Raw genomic sequence first — 27840 nt, 5'->3', positions numbered from 1 at the left:
AAAGACCGTCTGATATGAGAATGTGGAATACCATTAAGGTCATCTTCTCTTACATCTCTCCCGAGAATCCCTACCCAGGAACCCAAAATTTTTGGCCAGTTCAGTTTCCTGAATGAGGCCTGGGCAGGGAAGTACCCTCTGAAGAGGTTGGATTCAGATAAAGACACCCCCCCATTCCGTTAAACTATGTTATTTGGTTGGGTTATCCCATTTGGGCAAGAAAAAAATAATTTACCGCTTTTCTTTACTATTTCTCTTATTTTTGTAAGTACTAGATGCTTTTAATTTCCTCACATCGACGAACATATTAATATCATCATTTTAAAGGCTATTCAGTCCTTGTTGGTCACTATATTGACATTAAATATAGCCAAAAGTGTTTAGGATTCATTGCAAAAATAGGAAAAAAAATAGTGGACCCCTTTGCTGAGGTCTCTATCTCGCGATATCCTACTCTAGTGGGATAATTTTCGCTTTGTAGGCCCGCTCTGGCGAGATATTCCCTCTGGTATGGGATTCACCGAGACAGTAGCTTCAGAAATTTTCCTTGGGCATTTTTCCTACCCCAAATTCCCCCTTAGACTCCCAAAGCTAAACTTAACCCATTTGACTCTTTTTTACATGATAATTTTGACATGGATTGTTCTAGAGTCGAACTCAGCACACACATAGGAGATTATCGCTCCCCATTAGACCAAAGATATCAAGATAAACAAGGCATCATTTAAAGCAACTTGTATCATCAAGTTCTTATTAACTTAAAGTAATGGTTCAACCCATTATAGTAGATAGACACAATTTAGCAACACCTTATTTTAGCTTAGTTATAAAATGTGCTAAGGATCTTTCATAATCACCATTAGGCTAATGCACAATACTAGATCTTTTTCTCACATGATTTCCAACCAAGTTTCGACTACCCCAAAATCAGAGTTTCTCCACAGTCCCACTTGTTAAATTCATCAATTAGCATAAATGGTAAGTCCATGCACCATTTACGGCCGCATTCTCTCACATGAGTATATCATTGAACACATCAGAACTCATCCCTAAAATAGTCTTGGGTCTTACACAGTTCAATACACATAATTCAATTATGACTCTTTTCTGACATTGAGCTCTCAAAATTACTATCAAACATATACCACATAATTTCAGCATGCAGGCAAAGGTGTTTCACATTCTAAATCAGGAGTCACTATGTACACAATCAAATATTCAGCTACATAACTCAAGAAAGTTTAAAATTTATCAATTAAGTCTGCTTCATAGATGACCACTAATTGATCATCTATACATTGTCACCGCCTCTAAGGCAAGATACCAATGTGAACTTTCTTGCTTCTAATTTCCTTTACTTATGTACATTTAGCCGTGACCACGACATCCAGTTTACTTCGTTGAGATACCAATTGAAATCTGGAGATACCAATTAGACTCAACCTATACCACAAGCGACAAACCGCACGACTAAGGAAGAAAGAATGAAACTACTTTCTAAAATGCTTCATAGCTTCCTGAAGATTAGATGTGGACGTCAACACACCAATCCACAAGAGTCTATTCCACACTTGCTCTAGTAATAGGAGTCCGGTAACCTGGCTTTGATACAAAATATCACTACCCAACCTACCGAAATGTGCGGGCACCTAATCTAACACCTAGATAGGAGAACCCTTAACCATTCTAGAAACATTGCAGAAGTTAAATCAATATTTGAATGATTAAACCATGTTTATAAAGAAAATTATACCAAACTTAGAACATCTCAATTATACAAAAAAAAAACAAACAAATACGGATACTAGTCCAAACAGATAAAAGAGCTTCTAAGAGTAGAAATAAACAAATGACCAATGTCTCAGCTTTTGCTATCAAAAAGAAAATTAGAAGCTACTAGAGGATTACCTTCGTCTTCACCTAAGAGACATAGCTGACCCTGCAACCAGACTATGCCAAGTGGCATAGTAAGAGTAGTATCAGTACAAACAACACGTATTGATAAGCATCATCGTTCAATCTAATACCCACCACATAATATATGAACAGAAAAATAAGAGATATCATAATAATTAAACTTTATCAATTTATCCATCCTAACCAAATAAGTACACTCCTTATTTCCACCTTAAGGTGTTCACCACTTTAAACTTCAGAGTTCTATTACCACCCTAGTTACACTTAAGACCTATGGGTTATGGGCCCATCATACTATTATTCATTCACTATAACATTTTTCACCTAAAAATCTTAACCACTCAATGATTTCACCCAACCATCACTAGACCTAGTCTCACTGTTTTATAACACACGACATATCCATCTCGCAACCACATCTTCTAACTCATCCGAGTTCTAGGTAACTAATAACCCTACCATAGTTACTCGGGGAAATCACAATGGTAAAACTCTCTGGCAACTAGAAACCTCAACTTCTAACTCTATAAATATAGAATACGATTATACCATATTGATCACATCCAGGCCTAACAGGGCCCATTCTCTTATCCACCAATAAGTTTATTCAATATCATAATTCATTATAACTAACATACCTCAACTCAAGAGTTCACTTACAGGTCCTTAGTCCATGACTCATTTACCACTAACCTTATTATTACATGGAAACACATATATTATAAAGTCCTCTCATGGGACCATCCACACACACACATATTTGGCCCTCTCCGAGGATCCAATCTAGTCATATTTGTGTCAAAACATGACATAAAAATGTGTTGAAATGTGACACCCGATCCAAATAAGTGTCAGAACGTGACACTCGGTCCATGTATGTGTCGAAATATGACACCCGTTCTAATTATGCAACCCAGCCATAAAATATCATCATTAGATCACATTATATCAACAGAATAGGTTCATCACTAACAAGACAACAAGTAATCATTTATATAAAAACTAACTTGTTTTCTTTATCGGTATACATTTAGGCATATCATAAGTAACACAATTACACCCTTAAAACAATTTCGGGAACCCAACCAACACCCACACTACCAAACCCTTATGGTTTATTATCAATCTCTACTTAGTTTTACATTCCTATACACAATACTATGCCTATGATAAAAATAACCGTATGCAATAATATCATCATGCAAAATACTCTCCCAAATCATTATAACACCCTTTTTCCAGGTTACATTCAAATTAGACCCAACACAATCGAATTTCTATTTGTGATCCACAACTTAGTTATATGATTTCTCATTAAATTTCTTTCTATACTACACAGTAAGTATAGATTTACTATGCAGAAAAGAGAAGCCTTGCCTACCTGAGCGTCAAGCAACTGTGGAGAGATAGTACTGTTGAAACCATTGATTCCCAATGTTCTACGGGCATAACCGGATTGAATTCCACCTGTTGAAACCTTTTGAATGCAGAGATTCCCTCCCCTCTTCTCTACAGGTCAAGAGCAGCTTTTTTGGAGGGTTTTGTAGAAACCCTCGCTTCTAACTTCCACTTGAGAGAAGTGGGGAAAATAGAAATTCGCGACTTAAGTTTTGTCCCACGACTTCCCGTTCTGACGGTCATATTCCTGCTCTGACGGGATGGTGGGATCCAGTTGAGTAAATTTCTTGTATTTTTTTTAATCATAACTAACGACGGTTTGAATAGTTACAAATAGCTACCAGACGACATGACTTTTGAAGAATGGGTCACAGCGTCAACCTTTATTTTGGATGCTCTACAATAAGATCTAAAGAATTCTCCTTTTGATAAGCACCGTATATATCTAGCACGTTTAGTCCCACGTCTCTTGAAATAGCTAGCATTAGCTGTCACAATGCCAACTCTGATGTATTGATGCATATTATTTAAGTTATATATTACGTCTTTTACCAAAAAAAAAAAGAAGCTATGCTGTAATTTACACCAAAACAAAGTTTTCATAAAACATCAGTCTAATACGTAATAGTGCGCACATCAACAATATTGTTATTGTTTTATGCGTACATGTACCATTACTCAGAATACACATTTGATTAGGGGTGTACAAAAATTAAACGACTAATAAATCAAATAAAAAAATATTATTGGGTTATTGGTCTTAGGATATTGGGTTAACATATTATTAATAATTTTATAAAAAAATTATCAGATTATTGGTTCGATATTGGGTAAATCGATAATCTATTAAGACAATAATAATTTATTACTTTACCCCTACATTAATATTAAATATTAATATTAGTACCTTATTGATTATTACATTTGATCTTTAGCCATCAATTCACATTATTATCCTAATTCTTTTATTTATCTTGTACTTGTATAGTTCTTTACATGTTAGTTACTGTTGTTTCTATTTTATGAGTATTCTGTAAAGTTACATTATTGTCTTGTTGCGTCAAATTGTTGGAGAAGTCATATAATTATTTTATGAGTATTTTCTTACTCGTTAAATCAAAATTGAACCATTAAAGATCAAAGATCAATAAATCAAAAATTGATTAAAAAACATCTTATCGATTTGATTATTAATTTAGAGTATTTAAAAATTGAAATCAACAAACCAAACCATAATATATAAAATCGAATCCACCTATCCACACCCTTACATTTGATTAGGATTAGATTTCTCAGTCAATTTAGACATTATCTAATTCTATATTTTAGGAGTTAGTTTATGATAATTTGTTTATTTCATCTATATATAAATTCCATTGGAGACTCATTAAACATATATACCTTTTTCATTCATTTTTTTTGTATTTATATGGTATCGACGCCACTTTGAACTCATATGAGTAAGTTCTTTTTCCTATGCATCAATGACTCCTTCCACCCTAGTTATTAATGTTGTGCCTCCTCTTTCGTCAAACACTCCAGCATCTCAAATGCCCAGTAAATTGTCAGAGAACCATAACTTCTCTATCTAGAAGGCCCGGATACCATGCTACTTTATGGCCATAAAGTCTATGATCATTTTGACGGCACTAAGTTGTCCCCTCCGCAAATAGTCATCACTAACAAAGTTGAGACTATCAACCCGATTACAAGGATTGATTTCGTCAAGATAAATTAATTCAAAATGTCCTCCTTGTTGCCTCTGTTGATGCCACTATCACATCCACTGTAACAACTCTAAAGCTGTTTGGGATCAACTCCACAGAGGCTGAATATCCTGTGATTGCTTCTGCCTAGTCTCAAACGAATTGGTTACTCACTTGCTCAAAGATCTTCATATGTCACTCTCTGCTACACCTCTAATACTTTGTGATAACTTTTGTGTCATATACGTACATTGCCGAGAATTTGATACATCATACCGAAACAAAAGAACCTTGAGGTTAATCTTCACTTTGTTCGTAACCAAGTTCATAGGGGATTGGTCCAAATGTGTCACGTACACTCTGCTGATCAACTTACAAATCTGCTCACCAAATCATTGTCTAAGCCAAACTTTCCAGCAAATACTTCCCAAGTTAGGTGTTGCTTCTTTGTACCTAACTCACATCAATAATATTGTTACTGTTTTATCGTGCACATGTATCATTACTCAGAATACACGTTTGATTAGGATTAAATTCTTCAATTAATTTAGGCATCGATGTTTTACACTAACAACTGATTATTTACAATCTAGGAGTTACTTTAATTATTTTATTTGTATATAAACTTCATTGGAGACTCACTAAACATATATATATTTTTTCATTCTACTTCTCTACATTTATAAAGAGGTCACACTTTTTTATTAGTTACTATATTGAGATATTGTTATAAAGAATATAATATAATATAATATAATATAACTTTAGATTTTAAAATTACATAAAATTATTGTTATAGTGAGATTTAATTAGAGAAAATAGTCTACCCCTCAATCTGTACCCGAAATTTCAACTACACACTTTAACTATTCACCCCCCCTAACATTTTTCTAATCTATTTTATACCGCCCTAAATGCTGACTTGTCCACATAAACAAAATATAATGAATATTGTGTATACACACGGGTCCCACTAAAAATTAGACCCACCCACCCGAAATCCTTTCTTTTTCCTCAATATTCTCTTTCTATTCCCTCCTAAAAAATCAAACCAACTCTTTTCTCTTTTCTGATCTCCCTCACCCATTGATTTCGACTAATAAGTTCATAAATTCAGCAAATTTTTGTGTTTGTATCTCACTTCACCGTTGAGCATTGAGTCTGATTCATCCATAAAAAGCTTATTCAAGTTTTTATTTGCTATTTTTAACGAATTTAGAGAAAAATTAAAATTAAAATTAAAAACCCTAAATAAGAAATTAGAACTGATTACAAACCCTAACTTCAAGATTTGAAGCAGAAATTAACATTAACGACTAAACCTTAGCTATTTTTGGAAGAAAATAGTGAAAAATTGAAGAAGAAAATCGTGAAAATAATGGGGAAGAAGGAATGATATTTAATGTTGGGGAATATTTAAGAGAATATTTTAGGTGTAGAAAGTCTCAAATTCAGGATCTTCCGCTGCGCGAGACTTTTGAGAATATTTTTTCCCAAAAATTAGGTGGATATACACGTGTATATAATTTTGGGCAATTAGTTCATTTTTGCCTCCTGCAACACGCCTAGAGGAGGTGTTCTCACCTCCCATGACTGATCAGCACTCAGAGGAGTATAAAATAGATAAAAAAAATATTCAGGGGGTGATAGAACATCCGTATAATTGGAGTGTGTAGGTGAAATTTCGGGTATAGATCGAGGCGGGAGGTTAGGTTGTTTTCTCATTTAATTATATAGTATATTGCTTTTTATACATTAATTAACTCAAATGGAAGACAAAAACAACTACAAAATATATAATATAATTTTATAAATAAAATTTAAGGAGGATTGAGGTTATGTAGACAAGATAGAGACGTTGACACCCTATAAAACTAAAATGGGGGTACAAAATGAAATAATAAACGTATTCCTTAAGCACCTTCCCCTTTTTCTTTGAACTGTGTTGAGACTTGAGATTTGATGCAGTTTTTCTTTTTGGGTTTCTGCTGAGAAAGTTGAGGGTTCAATTTATTTTATCCAAATCAGCCATAGCCACTGAAAGCCAGAAAGTCTTGTGTGTCATTTGGACATTGGGATTCTTGCATTTTGTAATGTGAAAAATGCTTAAAATTATGTTCTTTACCATAACTGGATTCTGAATTACACATTTCCCTGTATTCCATTTTTGTGAAGAAAAACACAAAAATATGAAAGAGTCAGTGATTCAATAGTAGTTGTCATCTGGGAAACAGCTCATTTCACCTGAGGCATTTTGCACCAATTTTGAAACAAGTAACTTTTGGGCTGTTGTTGTCACTTGTCATCTGAATGTATGTTTTTCAGTAATCATTTGCAAAAACTGTTCATTCTTTCATTTTTGTAGCATATGATTTTGGACTATGATTGAGTACTTGAGCTTCAGCTTCTGTCAAGTCTTTTGGATTCAATAGAAAGTCTCCAAAAAAAGAAGTCTTTTGCTGCTAAATTTGGAATCTTTTTGCATAGATTTCTCCCCTTATGTCATGTAATCACAAAATGCTTCTCTTATATAGGACAAAGATTACTCCTTTTTCCTTTTTACCTTGAGAAATTCACTTAGGCTATTAGTTGTCAAAATGGGTCTCATCAGTTGTCTCTTCTTTACCAGCATATACTGTGATAGAATAGTGCCAATTTCAGTTGCATATGGTGGGTCAGACAGCACAATAATGCATATAAAGTTTTGTTCTTGAAAATCTTCTTGTTGTGTCAAGCAAACATGAATGTCCTGTGGAGTTGATTTTCTTGAAAGTTTAAAGAAAGTTGTGAAAACTATTCTGGGGTAATGAGTAAGGAGGTGAAGAAAGGGAAGCAGGAGGATAAGAGTAATTGTGATTTTGCTGAGAAAGTTACGGTGGCTGTTAAGGCATCAAAAGAAATACCTAAGAATGCTCTTGTGTGGGCTTTGACTCATGTTGTTCAACCTGGAGATTGCATTACACTTCTTGTGGTTGTTCCTTCACAAAGTTCTGGTAATTCATTCATCTGACTTGTTTCCATTTGCTTCAGTCTCTCATTGTGGAAGCACTAAAATGTATTATTCAAATATATGTCAAACTACATTTAAAGAAAGCAAAAAGCCCACAAAAAGAGAACTTTTGATTGTTATCCTGGAGTTTCTACAGAATATAGCTGTTTGGTGTTCTTACTTGCTTTGAGATTAGGTACTTATTAGAGTGCAAGCTAGCTCGGACACCCGTTATAAAAAAAAAATTTTAAAAAAAGATTAGGTACTTAAGAGTGTTTGCCTGTTTGAAACAAAATTTCTCTGAATTGAACAGAAATTTTGCTTTGTTGATCTTTCTGTTCCTCTTTCCTCCCCATCGTGGGCTAGCTTTTGGGTTGAGTTAGGCACAAGCCTATATAAACAAACCACCAGTCCATTTTCCAGCCAATGTCGGACTCTAACTCACGCTAACACAAGCTAAGCTGCGCTTGGCTTCTGTTAGAATGGGAAAAATAGTCCTTCAAGGAGGATATACTTCTCAAGCCACTGACTTCTGATTAGTCTATTGAAGCCAGTCCTGCATTGTTTTTCTTTACTGCTTTTCTATAGGGTCTCCATTATGCATCTCTACTGAATTCTTATATGCCTTGACAAGTAAATACCTAGTGCTTCTTGTTATTTTTCTGTTTCTGGACTTCCACAAAAAAGTCTAGAACTGGGATATCTTAATTATATGTACATAACTTAAGTTGTTTTCACAAACATTTTCTAGGTAGAAAGATGTGGGGTTTCCCCATGTTTGCTGGAGATTGTGCCAATGGTCCCCGGAAGTCACATTTCGGAAATAGTAGTGAACCAAAGTCAGACTTAACAGATTCCTACTCTCAGATGATCCTTCAGCTCCAAGATGTTTATGACCCCACTAAGGTTAATGCCAAAATCTCTATTTGTGCAGATTGTTACAAAGGTAATTTTACACTGACAACTAAAAGCTTGATGCTTTTCATTCACTTTACCAGATAAACATGAAGATTAAAATTGTTTCCGGTTCACCCCATGGAGCTGTGGCTGCTGAGGCACAGAAGACTCAAGCTAATTGGGTTGTTTTGGACAAGTAATTTTAGAAGTTTTCAGAGTGTGATTCCTTGTTTATGTTCTCTATCTTCTCTAAGCTATTGCTGATTCTTGTTTGAACTTTTCCAGACATCTCAAACATGAGAAGAAATGCTGTATGCAAGAGCTGCATTGCAATATCGTAGTAATGAATCGATCTCAACCAAAAGTTCTCCGCCTAAATTTAGTCGGTTCACCTAAAAAGGAACCTGATGTCACGGGCTCATTATCTTTGGAGCAAGCTCAATCATGTGGACTAGAACTAGAAAAGAATTATTCATTGGATTCTTCTAGAGGTCCATTAGTAACACCAACAAGTAGCCCAGAGATTTTCAGTGCTACTGAAGCTGGTACTTCATCAGTTTCAAGTTCTGATCCTGGAACTTCACCATTTTTTGTCACTGAAGTAAATAGGGATTTGCATAAAGCAGAGTTGTTAGCCTTAAAGGAAGATCAAGATGTAGATGATTCAAGTTCAGAGAGTGAGAGTGAAAATCTATCTTGCTCAAGTTCAAGATTCCAACCTTGGATGGTGGACAGTGTATTGTCACATTGTCAACTCTCTCAGCACCAGGGAATTAGCTCGATGAGATCTCTTGATAGGTCACAAACGTCTACAATTAAGTCATTGCTGGAGAAGTTGACTAAGCTTGATACAGAAGATGGCTCTGGATCCTCGAGTTATAGAGATGATATGGATTATAGTGGAAAAATTAGAGAATCAGGTCCATTAACCAGAAGTGCACCTCTTGGCCCCCCTCCCTTGTGTTCAATATGTCAACACAAGGCACCTGTATTTGGGAAACCTCCCAGGTGGTTTACATATACAGAGCTGGAGCTTGCAACAGGAGGATTTTCTCAAGCCAATTTCTTGGCTGAAGGAGGATATGGATCCGTTCACAGAGGAGTCCTTCCAGATGGTCAAGTTGTTGCTGTCAAGCAACATAAATTGGCAAGTTCTCAAGGAGATCAAGAATTTTGCGCAGAAGTTGAAGTGCTCAGCTGTGCTCAGCACCGAAATGTTGTCATGCTGATAGGATTCTGCATTGAAGACAGGAGAAGATTGCTAGTATATGAATATATATGCAATGGTTCTTTAGATTCTCATCTATATGGTATGTGTACTCATGTTTGTTTATGTCCTTTACTCACTATGGTGAATCTGCTGATTATTGCTTCAATCAATGAACAGACTTCTTTTAGATTGGCTGGTTTACTTTGCATGAACAGTGACATTAATGGTGATATAAAGAGGGCTTTAGTGGTGTTTAAGATTAGTCTTTCTGCCTTTGTATTACTTACCTTCACTTTCTGTATTTACAGGACGCAATAGGGAACCTTTGGAGTGGTCTGCACGTCAAAAGATAGCTGTTGGAGCTGCACGAGGTTTGCGATATCTTCATGAAGAGTGCAGAGTGGGATGCATTGTCCATAGGGACATGAGACCAAACAACATTCTCATCACTCATGACTTCGAACCACTAGTATGGACAATCTCTTACTAATAAGAAAGTTATTCAAGATAAATGTTACTTCTAGCCAAGGCTCCTGTGGAGCATAAAAAGATTCTGCACCAGTGTCTCATATTTCCCTGTGTATCTGTTCTTTATAGCTAATGCCTTGTCAAAATTCTCTTACATGGATCTACCTGTCTAATTACCATTCACAAGATGGAGAGATAGATAAGCAGTTAACTCAAAATATGACATTTCTTTTAGGTGTATCACTAATATACATGGTCACATCAATTATTCGAACTCTCTAAGCTCAATTGATTTTTCTTGTCGGTGTATACTATAACAAATCAAACAGATTCCTAGTGCTTCTCCATAGCTTTTCAAGAAACTGATTGGAAGACGAAAACAACAAATGAAGATCACCTTTGTGAAGAAGCTAACTTTGTCAACATCATGTATCCTATTTGATCTTTTGAACATCAATGCATGCTGTTATAGGAGAGCACCCTACTCTGTCATATGGGGAGAAAACGGCCATGTAGTCTTTATATTTAGCAATAAATATTTGAAAGTTGTCTCCTTGATTTATGACTACCGAAGTATTATCACTTATGCATATGATACTTGATCACTTTTAAATCCTAAAACGAGTTGCTGTAATTGAATTTATTGTGCTTTAAGCAGCACTTGAACTGTACTAATCTTGCTTCACCTTTGTTTTCTAGGTCGGAGACTTTGGTTTGGCTAGATGGCAACCAGATGGTGATACAAGCGTTGAAACAAGAGTACTAGGAACATTTGGGTTAGGCCTTGGAAAGTTGATTGTATTTTACTTTTGATATGCCATTGCAGAACTAATAAGCTAATTTTCTGTATTTAGGTACTTGGCTCCCGAATATACTCATAGTGGCCAAATTACTGAGAAAGCTGATGTTTACTCATTTGGTGTGGTGCTCGTAGAGCTTGTAACTGGTCGTAAAGCAGTGGATCTTAGCAGGCCTAAAGGCCAGCAGTGTCTCACAGAATGGGTATACTTAAACATCTTATTTTACATCTGTTGTTAGTTCTGATTTTGTTCTGAAATGGGGAACAGTACAGCTGTACAGATATGCAGGAGTTCCTTCCATATCTCCCTTTTATATTATCAATGAATTTGCCGTGAATTCATTTTCAGGCACGTCCATTGTTGGAAGAATGTGCAATCGATGAGTTAATAGATGCACATCTAGGGAGCAGCTACAAGGAGCATGAGGTGTATTGCATGGTGCATGCTGCATCTTTGTGCATAAGGCAGGATCCTCAGACTAGGCCTCGAATGTCTCAGGTATGTGTTGCTTTTTGTGTCGACCTTTTACAATCTTGATTTTGATTCTTGCAACTTAGTCATGACTAGGCTGGATTCTCATGTATTTTTGGTTTTATCTCAGGTACTTCGAATTCTTGAAGGTGACCTGATCATGGATTCTGGTAAAATGTCTACAACACCTAGGTATGATGTGGGAAGCCAAAGTGGAAGGATTTTGTCTAATCACCTCATGCAGTATGAAAGGTACAGTGGTTCTATACGAAATGACGAATTGGAGGGGCTAAGTCCAAAGCTCTCATTTGATAAAAGGAGCCCCTCTATTATTTGGGATAGGGATAGTAGTCACAGGACTGCATTTTCAAATCATCTGTAAATTGATCAAAGATATATTTGCTGCTATAGCAGCAGTTGAAGCAAGGGTGTTCTGATCAAAAGCCATATATCTTCCATCACTTGTGCACAAGTGAGTCATAATAGTGTATGTTCTACTTCTTTGTGAAGGCATTGTTTGTCTAAATATTTTTTTAGTTACTATATTGCAATGTTATTATAAAGAACATATAATATAAACTTCAATTTTAAAGAAAATTTGACCATTATAATGAAATTTTGTTATATAAAATTATTGTTATAGTGAGATTTAACTGTATAATATATTGCTTTTTAGACATTAATTAATTCAAACAAAAGACCAACCAAACAACAAAATATCCAATATAAGTTCATAAATGAAATTTAAAGAGGGTTGTGTATGTAGGCGAAGATAGAGACGCTGACACCATTTAAAACTAAAATGGGGGATATAAAATGTAATACTAAACGTATTCCTTAAGCACCTCCCCCTTTTTCTCTGTACACGGGGGATTTGATGAAGTTTTTCATTCTTTTTGGGTTTCTTCTGAGAAAGTTGAGGGGTCAATTTCTTTTATCTAAATCAGCCATAGCCATATTTATATATACATACTAGTGTATATGAACGTGGTTTGCACGTTACTCTCTATTAATTATCATAGAAAAAAGAATCCCAATGACTAATTTGGTGTCCCATCCCGACATCCGAATCGGGATTCGACCCCGACATCCGACCTTGACACTTGAATCGGGACTCAACTTCCAAACCAAGACTTGATCCCAACTCTCGAACAAGGATCCGATACAACACTCATCCCAGGACTCAACCCGAGACCCAACTTCTTACCCGAGATTCGATCATGACATTTGATTCTGGATCCGACTCAAAACTCGATCCCGACATCCAACCTCGACATCGGATACTCGACATTGATTTGGGACCCGACTTTCGACACCAACTCATGAACTATGACCCGATCCGAATTCTAAATCGAGACCCGACCTTCAATCAGAGATTCGACCCTGCACCTGACTTTCAAACCAAAATTTGACCCCACTCGACCCTGATATCCAACACGAGACTCGATCCCAACTTCCGACTCTTGACCTGCCCAAGACCTAACCCCGACATCAAACCCTGTACCTGACTTGCAAATCGATATCTGATCCCGACACCCGACCTCGACTCCAAATCCAGGATCCGATCACGACTTTCACCTAGGATTCAACTCCAACTCTCGATTTGGAACCCGACTTTTAAATCATGACCCGATCACGAGATCCAACTTTCGAATTGGGATTTGATCCGGTACTCAACCCCAACGATCGATTAAGGACCCATTTCGATACTTGACTTGGGATCCGACCTCGACTCTCGATCTGAAGCCCGACACAAAACCTCACTTTGACACCTAACTTGAGATCCAACCCTGATACCCCACTCAAAATCTTACCTTATTTTCTGACTTGGGATCCGACACTCAAATTGAGATCCGCCCCGATTAGACTCGAAATCTAGGAGTTGGGTCTCGAATCATCTTGAATTTAAGAAAAATGGTTAATTACAGGAGGTTGTATCTCATTGAATTGTTGATTAAATATTTTGCCCTTTATTGAAAGACTCTATAATAGATAAAATTATCGTTTACAATTTTTCTACAATAGATAAAATTGTCATTTACTATTTTCTTTAAATAATTTTTATTTAATTATTATGCATGTAGGACTTTGAAATCAATTACAGTTATAAATATTAAATATTTACTCATTAAGGATATAAAAAGTTTCGTCAACCAATATTATAAAATGTGTAGAAATTTCCTACTCATAGTTTACTTGAAATAGATTTAATGTTAAACTCCTAGTATTTATAGGGTAATATGTGTCCTGCAATAAACTTAGTCCTAATACAAATATTTTTATTTAGTCCAAGTACAAAGTTACATTTATACCTATTAGTAATTTCTTAGTTGAAGGAATATAATGACCTGGCTAGTACAAAGTTACATTTATATCCATTAGTAATTTCTTAGTTGAAGGAATGTAATGACCTTCTAGGTCATTTTTGAGTTAATGCATTAATTTCATTGTTTAGAACATTCTTGTAACAACCCTAACTCATTTATGACTTGCTGGCACTGAATGTTCGATCGTCTGGTCATTCATTTGGGTTTTAGGCTCGTTTCCCTATTTTGGAGCTGATATAACTTGAAAAGTTGATTTCAGTCATAACCTCAGGTAAACGACCTCAAAATGGAATTTTGACGGTTCCATTAGCTCTGGAATGGTCAAATTAGGTTACTAACATGGTCGATATGAGTATCGAGACAACCAGTGGCAGTCTGAGGCCATTTGGCGCTTTAGCCTTTGAAATTTGGCCTAAGGTTAACTTTGGTCAACATTCTTGAAAAAAACGCTCAGATAAAAATTTCGTTAGCTTGGTTAGTTCCAAAATATCGAGTTTGATCTAGAATAACCTTTTGTGTGCTTCTCAAGGCTTCCAGTCTAATCTAGAGGCCCGTTGTGGAATTTGACTTAAAATGATATTTGGGTGTGGAATGCACTTTTCATTAAAATTACCTCGTATGCACCATTGAGTTTGAAACGTCGAATTACGTGGGGTAGCATATCTCATTTGCGCGCACTGTATTTCGAATAAATTTCGAGCACCCCATCGTAGACTTGGGCAATGCCAAAACTCATTTGCACAAATTGTATCTGGTGCCGTTGCTAAAGCGACCTCTGGTCACAAAAGCGACAAAAGAGTCGCTAAAGTGACCAGGTCCTTATGGGAGGGGGTCACTTATTGAGATTGCGTACAATAATAGCTTTCATTTGAGCATTCAAATGGCTCCATATGAGGCTCTTTATGGGAGGAGATTGTCACGCCTCGGGAGGGTACCCTAGGTGTGGCCGGCACTCGAAGGCCATTTCTAACCTCCGATCGAACCACCTGGTCTAGTCACACATTCATTAAATCGCATTCTCTTAGTGGAAAACTCAATTAATGATATACTGTTCATGAATTAGTGCCAAAGTCCAAACAACCACCAATTCGACAAGAAATTTTAAAAAGGGTTACTCAAAAGAACAGTTCAACATTTTCACACTCCGGTCTATGAAGCCTCTATCTACAATCTAGAAGGTGCCCATGAGAAGCCCATGGCTACCAACAATCAAAACAAAGTAAATGACGTCAAAACTATACAAAAGGGCTTAGCATCCTCCGGAACTAGGAAGACTTATCGTTAGCTGGGAGTGGGTGTGGATCTTCAACGGAGCGCCGGTTGATGATTTCTGGTACCTGTCTCTGCATCATAAAACGATGCAGGCCAAACGGCATCAGTACGTGGAATGTACTGGTATATAAAATGGCCGAATGAAATGACATAAAGGAAATATCAAACCCACTCGAAACTCAACTCAAGAGAAATAACAACTCAATCAAGTGTCCTAGGTCTAAACAAGAATACGGTTTAGACGGGACCAATCACATAACATTCAACTCAATCCGACTCAGAGTACTATCAAGACTTATGTGGGAGTTTCTCTTATCCGACAACCATCCCACCCTAGCACAATCAATCATCTCCAAATCATATCTTTCAAAAGAGAAATTAAATGCACATTTATAACAACTCTCAAACATCACCAACCATTTCCTCTATTCATTTAATCAATCTCTAAGACTCAACACAACCTCAAGGCTTCAAATTAACAATTCAAGCTAAACGATACTTTTACGAAAGTAACATCATTTATCATAATCTACATAGTCAAGAAGATCAATAAAGTACATTTAACAACTCTTCCTCATCAACTCATATTCACATAAAGGTTCTTTTTTTTTGAAGTTTCTTGACTCAACCTCATCAACATAGCAAGAATCACTTTAATAGACAACAAAACTCATTTGAACACAACCCTAGCAAGAATCTCTATTTCCATGGACATTTTCCTTAAAGAAGGTATAGGGCACATGGGTGGACTCAACCTATGTTTTATATAGCCTTACATACCTTAGAATAGATTCTTGAAGAAACCTTGTAGTTGGGTCTTCAATGGCAACTTGAATCTTGAAGCTCTTGGAACTCTTCTTATTGGAAATGGAGAAGGAAAAGACGAGAGAGAGAGAGAGGAAATTCCTAGGGCTTTTTAGAGAGAGAGAGTGAGACTGCAAAATGTGTTCCCAAATGACCAAGGGTAATACATATATAATTTGGGTAAGTTCCCAAATTGCCCCTCCTTAAAAGTCTTGAAAATAGGCTAAAATGCTACTAGCGCGATAGTGGCGCGTCGTGCCATTGCAGCGCCAGGCCGATTACGCCTAAAAACCTGCACACCCGCGCTAGAGACCAAACTACTGAGGCATGTTTCTGGCGCGATAGTGGTGCGTCACGCCCTTACAGCGCCAAGACCATTGTTCCTGGGTCCTGGAAATTTGGCTTGGAAAACCCTGCACAACATTTAGTGGCGCACCGCGCCAAAGCCCGAACTACTGAGGCATGTTTTTGGCGCGATAGTGGCGCATCGCGCCACTGCGGCGCCAAGCCCAGTTTTCCAGCAATAGCAACCCAGTCCTAAAAAACTCTGTTGTGCTAGTTTATCTTAGGATCGTCATATCCTTTGACTCCGAACTCCAAAAATTGCATTCTTGGTGGCGTTGGAAAGAAGACTCGATGACCTTTAATTTAATAGGTTGTGGGTCACCTAGATTGTCATATTTCAAAAGATAGGGTCGTTAGAAGTCGACCCCTTTTACTAACTCATCCTAAAACTTAGCCACGACGGATCTTTTGGACTTAGCTTGGTCCTAGGGGTCCTTCATGACCCCATATCACCTCTAATGCTGCTCAATTTCTCAAAGACTCATCTCAACTCATGCATACGCTCCTCAGTACTCGAGTTCGACCCCACCTATATACAAGAAGGGTTCGAATCTTAGGGGGAAAATTTTAAGGGGTGTTACATTATCTCTCCCTTGGGATCATTCGTCCTCGAATGACGAGCGACCAAGAATGGACTCGGGGTACAAATCACAATCAAAATTTCAGTCATTCAACCAATCAAATTCTCAAACAATTATCAATCAAAACTCAAAATGCACAAATGAATTCAAGTCAAGGAAATGGACATTACCTTCAACATTCTCACAGGTAGGCACGAATAGATGTGGATATTTAGATTTCATGGCTTTCTCCGCTTCCCATGTGACTTCCTCAAGAATTTGGTTCCTCCATAAGACTTTGACTGAGGCAATCTCTTTGTTCCTCAGTTTGCGATTTTGGCTATCAAGAATTTGGACCGAAACCTCCTCATAAGACAAGCTATCCTTAATTCCAATGCTATCAATGAGGACTAACAACGAGGGATCGCCCAAGCACTTTTTCAACATCGAAACGTGGAACACCGGATGAATAGAGGATAGCTCTGAGGATAACTCCAAGTCATAGGCAACACTCCCAATCCGTCTCGAAATCTGGTAAGGACAGATATATCGGGGACTAAGCTTCCCCTTCCTTCCGAACCTCATGACTCCCTTCATGGGTGATACTTTCAAGTATACTCAGTCACCCACCTCAAACTCTAAGTCTCTTCTCCTCACGTCGATGTAAGATTTTTGGTGACTTTAGGCTGTCTTTAGCCTGTTTTGAATGACTCTCACCTTCTCCATGGCTTGGCAAACAAGGTCGGGCCCAATCAACTCAGCTTCACCAACTTCAAACCATCCAATTGGCGATCTACACCTCCTTCCATACAAAGCTTCATAAGGAGCCATTTGAATGCTTGCATGATAGCTATTGTTATATGCAAACTCTATAAGAGGCAAATGATCATCCCAATTTCCTTTGAAGTCAAGCACACATGCCCTCAACATATCTTCCAATGTCTGAATGGTGCGCTCTGCTTGGCCATCTGTCTGGGGATTGAAGGCCGTACTAAGGTTCACCTTTGAACCCAATTCCTTCTGAAAAGATCTCCAGAATTGGGAAGTGAATTGAGCTCCTCTGTCCGAGATGATGGACAAGGGGACTCCATGCAATCTGACGATCTTTTGAATGTACAACTTTGCATAATCTTCTGCGGTGTCAGTAGTTTTAACCGCTAAAAAGTGAGCTGATTTCATCATTCTATCTACAATCACCTAAATCGAGTCATATTGTTTTCGGGACCTCGGCAAACCCGTAATAAAGTCCATATTGATCATCTCCCACTTCCATTCTGGAATTTCTATGTTTTGGGCTAAACCACATGGCCTTTGATGCTCAACCTTCACCCGTTGGCAATTCGAGCACTTGGAAATAAATGCTGCAATATCCCTCTTTATCCCACTCCACCAATAGATTTCCCTCAAGTCATGGTATATTTTTGTGGAGCCTGGATGAATAGAGTATCCGAACTATGTGCTTCGGCCATAATCCTCTCTCGAACATCATTGACATCAGGTATACACAATCTACTTTGGTACCTCAACACACCATCTCCCCCTTTGGTGAAAACCATCACCCCTTATTTGTGAACAACTTCCTTCAACCGAAGGAGGACGGGATCCTGATCTTGTTTTTCCTTTACCTCTGCTACGAGTGAGGATGTAGCCCCATCTCGAACGTTTACTCCACCTTCATTGTTCTCTTTGAGTCAAACTCCCAATCGGGCTAATCTATGTACCTCCTTCACCAATTCCCTTCTTCCCTCCTCTATATGGGCAGTGCTACCCATAGACAACCTGCTAAGAGCATCAGCAACAACATTAGCTTTACCTGGATGGTAGAGGATGCTCATGTCATAGTCCTTGAGTAGCTCGAGCCACCTCTTTTGCCTCAGGTTGAGTTCCCTCTGGCTGAAGACATATTGTAAGCTCTTGTGATCGGTGAATACATCAATGTGCACTCCATACAAGTAGCGGCGCCAACTTTTAAGCGCGAATACCACAACTGCCAGCTCGAGGTCATGAGTTGGGTAATTCCTCTCATGAATCTTAAGTTGTCTTGAAGCGTAGGCTATCACCTTCCCCCTCTGAATCAACACACAACCCAAGCCAATTCTGGATGCATCACAGTAGACCACAAATCCCTCTGTTCCATCGGGTAAGGTCAGGACAGGAGCAGTGGTTAGCTTGGCCTTCAATTTTTGGAAACTCTTCTCACAAGCATCGGACCATTGAAACTTAGCCTTCTTTTGGGTCAGCTTAGTCAAGGGTGATGATACGGATGAGAATCCCTCTACAAACCTTCGATAATAGCCGGCCAAACCCAAGAAACTTCTTATCTCTATCGGGGATGTGGGTCTGGGCCAACTCTTCACGGCTTCAATCTTCTGAGCGTCAACCTGAATACCATCTCCAAATACAATGTGGCCTAGGAAGGCCACTGATGCAAGCCAAAATTCACATTTAGAGAACTTTGCATACAATACCTGGTCTCTCAAGGTTTGTAAAACAACTCTAAGATGATAGGCGTGCTCCTTTTCATTCTTAGAGTAAACCAGAATATCATCTATGAATACAATCACAAACATATCAAGATATGGTTTAAACACTCGGTTCATGAGATCCATGAAGTTGCAGGGGCATTAGTCAACCCAAAGGACATGACCAAAAATTCAAAGTGGCCATAACGAGTTCGAAAAGCGGTCTTCAGAATATCACACTCCCTCACCTTCAACTGGTGGTAGCCGGATCTCAGGTTTATCTTTGAAAAATAAGTGGCACCCTGAAGTTGGTCGAATAAGTCATCTATTCTGGGGAGAGGGTACCTATTTTTTATGGTGACCTTGTTTAGCTGCCTATAATCGATGCACATTCTAAGGGACCCATCTTTCTTTCGCATAAATAGGACGGGAGCTCCCCATGGTGAGACGGTCGGCCTAATGAATTCCTTATCTAGCAAGACCTTCAACTACTCCTTCAACTCTTTCAACTCGGCTGGAGCCATTCTATATGGAGGGATTGATATAGGCTGGGTATCAGAAAGAACATCAATCCCGAAGTCGATCTCCCTATCAAGAGGGACTCCCGGCAGATCCTCGGGAAAGACGTCGGGAAACTCATTGACTATCGGGACCGACTCAATAGATAGGGGCTCAATATTGTCCATTTTCACTCGGACAATGTGATAGATACACCCTTTTGAGATTAGCTTCCTGGTCCTAAGGTAAGAAATAAACTTACCCTTAGGCATGGCAGGACTCCCCTTCCACTCTATGACTGCCTCATTCAGAAATTTGAACTTAACAATCCGAGTCCTACAATCAATAGAGGCATAACAGACATAAAGCCAGTCCATGCCAAGGATCACATCAAAATCAACTATGTCCAACTCAACTAAGTCAGCCAAGGTATCCCTGTGATGAATTAACACAGTGCAATCTCTATAGACTCTCTCAGCTAAAATAGAATCACCGACAGGAGTAGCTACACTAGAAGGCTCAAGAAGACATTCAGGAATTTTATTGAATTTACTAGCCACATAAGGAGTCACAAAAGATAGGGTGGCACCCAGATCCATCAAAACATAGCAATCAAGAGAAGAGACTCGAATCATACCCGTAACGACGTTTGGAGAGTTTTCTTGATCTTGACGACTACCCATGGCATAAAGGCAGTTTGTACCTCCACTCATACCTGAAGTAGTGCCCCTCTGATTACCTCTAGCTGATGGGGCGGTGGTAGAGAACTGGGCCCTGTCTTCCCATGCTGGACACTCTCTCTGAAAATGGTCTATTTGGCCATACTTGTAACAACCGGCCTTCCCTGCTCTGTACTCTCCCAAGTGGAGCTTACCACACTTGACGCATGATGGCTTCCCTTGCGAACCTTGACCCACACTAGCTTGGGATTGAGAACCCTGGGGTCTGAAATTCTGGCGACTCTGTCCTTGGCGGTCATACCTGTTCTGCGGCATAGGTGCACTTGCGGTAGATGAGGCATAATTGGGAGGCCTCTTTTGGAAGAAGGACCTGTTGCCCTTGTTTTGCCTCTGTTCATTCTCATGCCCAGCTGATCTTGCCTTCTTGCTCAGATGCTCCTCTCTGTCTTTTCTCTTCTCATACTCCACCTGTTGAGCATACACCATTAGTCTCGAAATATCCATGTCCGAGATCAACAATGCTGCTTTGCACTCTTTCTTCACATGCCTCCCTAATCTAGAGACGAACTTCCTCATCTTTGACCGTATATCTGGGATCATTTCTGGAGCATACCTGGACAGCTGGATGAAATTCAGGCCATACTCCTTAACAGTCATGCCTTTTTGTTTCAGATTTACAAATTCCTCCACCTTCGCTTCCCTCAATTCTCGGGGAAAGAAGTGGTCAAGAAAGGCTCCCTCAAACTCATCCCACCTAGCAAGTTCATCATCCTCACCCCTACCTTGCTCCCATTGGTTATACCAGATGTTTGCCACATCCTTGAGCTGGTAAGACACCAACTCAACCCCCTCAACCTCCGTAGCATGCATAACTTTCACGATTTTCCTCATCTCATCAATAAAGTTTTGGGGGTCTTCATCAACCTTAGAACCCGTGAATGCAGGCGGATTCATCCTCAAAAAGTCTCTAATTCTAGTGATAGCAGATGGCTCTTGGGAACTAGAGCTAAGAGTCGGCGAACTCTGGTTATTATTCCGGGTAGCTATTAATTGAGTGAGCATTGCAATCGCCCCTCTAAATTCTGCCTCTGACGTGGGTGCAGGCGGAGTAGCAGACATTTGAGGTGCCTCCGCATACCTCGCAGGTCGGCCTCTAGCCCTTGCCGAGCGTACCTTAGACTGGGGCATCTCTGTATTTTCAACATTTCTCTGGCTGGCAGTACATTTTGGAGGCATTATCTGTAACGTATAAATGCACGAATTTGAAGGGAAGTTTCATAGAGTTTAACTCCATCGCACGAATTCAGAGTATGAAAGAGGGGAAACAATTCCTAATGTCTTATAGCCTCCTGATTATAAGTGTGGTGCAAAACACACCCATAAGCAAGACTCTACTAGATACGGCTTTATAGACTCCCTAGGACTCTTGAACTCTGTGCTCTGATACCATGTTTGTCACGCCCTGGGAGGGTATCCTAGGCGTGGTCGGCACTCGAAGGCCATTTCTGACCTCCGAGCGAACCACCTAGTCCAATCACACATTCATTCAATCGCATTCTCTTAGAGGAAACCTCAATTAATGATATACCGTTCATGAATTAGGGCCAAAGGCCAAACAATCACCAATTCGACAAGAAATTTTAAAAAGGGTTACTCAAAAGAACAGTTCAACATTTCCACACTCCGGTCTATGAAGCCTCTATCTATAATTTAGAAGGTGCCCATGACAAGCCCATGGCTATCAACAATCAAAACAAAGTAAATGATGTCAAAACTATACAAAAGGGCTTAGCATCCTCCGGAACTAGGAGGACTCACCGCTAGCTGGGAGTGGGTGTAGATCTTCAACAGAGCACCGATTGATGATCTCTGGTACCTGTCTTTGCATCATGAAATGATGCAGGCCAAACAACGTCAGTACGTGGAATGTACTGGTATGTAAAATGGCCGAATGAAATGACATAAAGGAAATATCAAACCCACTCGAAACTCAACTCAAGAGAAATAACAACTCAATCAAGTGTACTAGGTCTAAACAATAATACGGTTTAGACGGGACCAATCACATACCATTAAACTCAATCCGACTCAGAGTACTATCAAGACTTATGTGGGAGTTTCTCTTATCTGACAACCATCACTTATAAGCCAGTGACAGTACAACAAGCCAACGTTGTTGCCGCGTCCGTTCATGCTTTGCCAGGGCATGAATGAATCAACCAATCATGGATCCAATCCAACCAAGTCCTATAATATCAGGACAAACATTTTAGGGAAGCATCCGACTTTAACGGTTCAATCCCCTCCTACGTTTGGCGACGTAGTTATTGGGTTCGAGTATGGACTTTACTCTTACCCAATTCGGTGCTCGATACTCCTCCCAAGACTCAATGCTCATAAAATTCCATCTAGTCAACTCAATTAAATCATATCGACAAGTCTCATTTAAACCTTGTCTACTCACCCACCCTAGCACAATCAATCATCTCCAAATCATATCTTTCAAAAGAGAAATTAAATGCACATTTATAACAACTCTCAAACATCACCAACCATTTCCTCTATTCATTTAATCAATCTCTAAGACTCAACACAACCTCAAGGCTTCCAATTAATAATTCAAGCTAAACGACACTTTTACGAAAGTAACATCATTTATCATAATCTACATAGTCAAGAAGATCAATAAAGTACATTTAACAACTCTTCCTCATCAACTCATATTCACATAAAGGTTTTTTTTTTTGAATTTTCTTGACTCAACCTCATCACCATAGCAAGAATCACTTTAATAGACAACAAAACTTATTTGAACACAACCCTAGCAAGAATCTCCATTTCCATGGACATTTATCCTTAAAGAAGGTATAGGGCACATGGGTGGACTCAATCCATGTTTTAGATAGCCTTACATACCTTAGAATAGATTCTTGAAGAAACCTTGTAGTTGGGTCTTCAATGGCAACTTGAATCTTGAAGCTCTTGGAACTCTTCTTATTGGAAATGGAGAAGGAAAAGAATAGAGAGAGAGAGAGAGAGAGGAAATTCCTAGGGCTTTTTAGAGAGAGAGTGAGGCTGCAAAATGTGTTTCCAAATGACCAAGGGTAATACATATATAATTTGGGTAAGTTCCCAAATTGCCCCTCCTCAAAAGTCCTGAAAATAGGCCAAAATGCTACTGGTGCGATAGTGGCGCGTCGCGCCATTGCAGCGCCAGAATGATTATGCCTGAAAACCTGCACATCTCGTAGTGGCGCGCCACGCCAGAGACCAAACTACTGAGGCATGTTTCTGGTGCGATAGTGACACGTCGCGCCCTTATAGCGCCAAGGCCATTATTCCTGGGTCCTGGAAATTTGGCTTGGAAAACCCTGCACAACTTTTAGAGGCGCGCCGCGCCAAAGCCCAAACTACTGAGGCATGTTTCTGGCGCGATACTGGTGTGTCGCGCTACTGCGGCGCCAAGCCCAGTTTTCCAGCAATAGCAACCCAGGCCTGAAAAACTCTGCTGTGCTAGTTCATCTTAGGATCGTCATATCTTTCGACTCCAAACTCCAAAAATTACATTCTTGGTGGCGTTGGAAAGAAGACTCGACGACCTTTAATTTGATAGGTTGTGGGTTACCCAGATTGTTATATTTCAAAAGATAGGGTCGTTAGAAGTCGACCCCTTTTACTAACTCATCCTAAAACTTAGTCACGATGGATCTTTTGGACTTAGCTTGGTCCTAGGGGTCCTTCATGACCCCACATCACCTCTAACGCTGCTCAATTTCTCAAAGAATCATCTCAACTCATACATACGCTCCTCAATACTCGAGTTCGACCTCACCTATATATAAGAAAGGTTTGAATCTTAGGGGGAAAATTTTGAGGGGTGTTACAGAGATGTAGTCGCCAATTGATTGGTTTGAAGTTGGTGAAGCTGAGTTGATAGGGACAAACTTGGTTCACCAAGCTATGGAGAAGGTAAAGATCATTCAAGAAAGGCTAAAACTGTGCAAAGTCGTCAGAAATCCTAACCTGATGTTAGGAGAAGAGACTTGGAGTTTGAGGTAAATGATTGGGTGTATTTGAAAGTTTCGCCCATGAAAGGTATGATGAGGTTTGGGAATAAAGAAAAGTTGAGTCTGCGTTACATTGTTCCTTACCAGATCAAACGAGAGTTGACAATGTTGCCTATGAGTTAGAGCTTCCATCAGAGTTAGATACCGTGCACCCAGTGTTCCGTATTTCCATACTTAAGAAATGCTTGGGAGATCCTTCACTCATTGTTCCTATAGAAAACATTGGAATGCAAGATAGCTTGTCCTATGAGTAGATTCCTGTCCAAATTCTTGATCGTCATGTTCATAAGTTGAGGACCAAAGAGGTCGCTTCAGTCCAAGTTTTATGGAGAAATCCATTCATTGAGGAGACTACATGGGAAGCCGAGGAGGATATGAAAACCAAGTACCCGCATTTGTTCTTTTCTCCTAATGTCAATGTTGAAGGTAATGTTCCTAATCCTATTTATGAGTGATTTATTCTTGAGTTTGAGTCTTTGAATTCTTGCATTGTATTCGTGCCTTGAGGAAATTCTTAGCTTGGTCACAAAGAAGAGATATTATAACATCCCATACTACTTTGACTTAAATTAATTTTGAGAAAAAAAGTAAGTTGTCAGGTCTATGACCCAACTCTATGACCAACTGAGTTTTCTATGAGTCGTAGGAAGGGCTAGTAGAACCCTCTAACACTTAGCCGAATTTTGAGTTTTGAGAACCATTCCTATGAGTCAACCTTACGACCAGTAAGAATTGTTACGACTTGTAGAAATTGATCGTTGGCTTTAGTGTCACATTTCAGTAGCTACTGGAATATGCACAAATTTCCTACGAATGGGTCTTACGACCCGTAGAAAATCATACAAGATGTAGAAAAAGGGTCCATAGACCCCAAGCTCAACCTCCATAGAATCGTACAAGTGGTCTTCTATAACCAGTCAAAAGGTCTATGACCTGTAGAAGATTAGTCATAGACCCAACAAATCTTGAATTAGTGAACTCCGAAATTGCATTTAGGTTCTACGACCGGCCTTCTATGGTCCGCAGAAATTTCTACTACCCATAAAAGTGCCAGTAGATGTCTTAGAGCCAATTTTAATGAGGATTAGTTTGGTCTTTTACCACCTTTTCTAAACTAAATCCAAATTGTTTTGGGACTAAAATCAGTCCCTTATCAGTCCCAACGTGCCTTATCTCTCATTATTACTTAGAATATTTTGATAGCAAGGATTGGGAAGAAAAAGAGAAGCTAGGGTTTAAGAGTTTTAAGCCAGAGTTTCAAGTTTCGCTTAGATAATCTTCGTTCCATGTATGTAAGGCTAATCATAACGTTGGACTAAGTTAGTACACATGCCCTAGATCTTTATTCAACCAGTCTAAGTTCAAGTTGGAGTTTTAATCCTATCCCTATTGAGTTTTCGAATGAGTTATGGTTCTTATTATTGAGTCTTACGTATGCATAATGATCTCGTACTTAATTATGTGATTTTCATTCATGGTTTGTTGTTCATGCTTAGTTTCACATGAACACTAACTGTGTTATTTCATTGCTTAATATTTTGCTCTGATTTCACTGAAACTAAAGTAACTTATGGATTCCTTGAAAGTCCCATTGAAAAGAGCTTTACCAAGTGTAAATGGTTTCAAATGTATTATTTTACATTGAGGAAAAAGTCATGATTTTCGAATAGAGTATAAATGTTTTCAGAAAGGATTTCATCAAAGTAAACTAAAGCAAGGTAAAGATCAGTTTTTCTAAAGAGGGCTTTTTGAGTATTAACTCAACTCAGATATTATATGAGCATTATTGATATTTCTTATTTTGGGAGTAGTAATGAGCACCAATATAGGTAAGAGTTCATATAAATCAAAGTTTCATAAATTACGTAGACAACGTAGGATTGGATTGTGCCGAAATACATGCGACTCCTCACTGTCTCTGTTTCGATTAGAGAAACCCCACTAAAATAAAGTATACTATTTCAATTATTTGCTTCTATTGCATGTTTCATTATAAATTTGAACGGTTTTTACTTCATGCCTATGTTTCATATTAAATTGAGTTATGTTCAGTCTTTCATGTTCAGTTATTTGTTCCACTCCATCATATTACATACCATACATTTCATGTACTGACGTCATTTGGCGCTGCATCTTTTTATGATACAGATACAGGTATCCAAGATCATCAATAGGCGCATCGTTCAGATTATCCACCCATCAGCTTTGGTGAGACCTCCTTGATTCAGAAGACTCTTGCAATTATTTCAATATTAGTAGTTGTTAGGATGTTGAGGTAGCCGAAGGCCTTGTTTCGACACCTATCATTAGTTTTAGAGGCTTTATGGACACAGTTAGAGAGTCAATTTAATGGTATGTTTTAAAAATACTTTTCATCTTTACATGGGTTACTTTCAGATAATGGTTTTAAGTTCTATATAAATTATTAATTGCTCATCTATTTTAGCTTCCGTAAGTTTTATTGAATTATCTGATCATAGTTAGCCAGATCAAGGGTTCGCTTGGGACCAACAATGATTTTTGAGTGCCGACCACATCCAGGGTATAGACTCGGGGCGTGAAACCTATATTCAAGTATCTAAGTTAAAAAATTCAACTAGTTCTAACTTGTAACTTCTAATTACTTCTTAATTCTAACTTCTAACTTTAAAATCACTTTAATTCCAACTCAAAAATATCCAATTCACATCTAATTCAAAAAATCCCAAATTCAAACTAAAGCCCTAAAATCAAAATTATAACTTCATTCACTAATTTACAATCAAATATACAAACTAACATGTTAATAATATACTATTCAATAAACTCAATAGAATAAACTAACTAACAAATAAAAAATTACTAAAATTGAAAAAAACTAACATAAATACAAAACTCTAACCTTAATTTGATGTGAAAGAGGCTAGAATTGAGCGGTGGAAGGGCAGCGGCAGCTCGGCGAGGGAGGGATGGTGGAGGCAGACACGGTG

General features: G+C 38.5%; 1 protein-coding gene across 2 annotated transcripts; it reads left to right on the top strand.

The window, feature by feature from the left end:
- The first annotated feature begins 6907 nt into the window (after window positions 1-6907).
- LOC129900899 (inactive protein kinase SELMODRAFT_444075-like) lies at window positions 6908-27087 on the top strand. 2 transcript variants are annotated; one of them, XR_008769735.1, is made up of 10 exons: window positions 6908-8014; window positions 8762-8916; window positions 9009-9103; window positions 9193-10217; window positions 10426-10586; window positions 11285-11361; window positions 11440-11587; window positions 11734-11883; window positions 11987-12328; window positions 27020-27087. XR_008769735.1 is itself a non-coding variant. In XM_055976014.1 (9 exons), exons 1-9 carry the CDS (start codon window positions 7828-7830, stop codon window positions 12236-12238), a joined length of 2250 nt encoding a protein of 749 aa, XP_055831989.1. In that variant the 5' UTR covers window positions 6908-7827; the 3' UTR covers window positions 12239-12472. The 2 variants fall into 2 exon arrangements, 1 of the variants encoding a protein (XP_055831989.1); XM_055976014.1 differs by lacking the exon at window positions 27020-27087 and having other exon boundaries at window positions 11987-12472.
- Window positions 27088-27840: the final 753 nt, after the last annotated feature.

This window comes from Solanum dulcamara, chromosome 1 (assembly GCF_947179165.1).
Source record: "Solanum dulcamara chromosome 1, daSolDulc1.2, whole genome shotgun sequence".
NCBI classification, from domain to species: domain Eukaryota; kingdom Viridiplantae; phylum Streptophyta; class Magnoliopsida; order Solanales; family Solanaceae; genus Solanum; species Solanum dulcamara.
The sequence above is the reverse complement of the archived record's forward strand: the minus strand, read 5'-3'. Positions and strand labels throughout refer to the sequence as shown.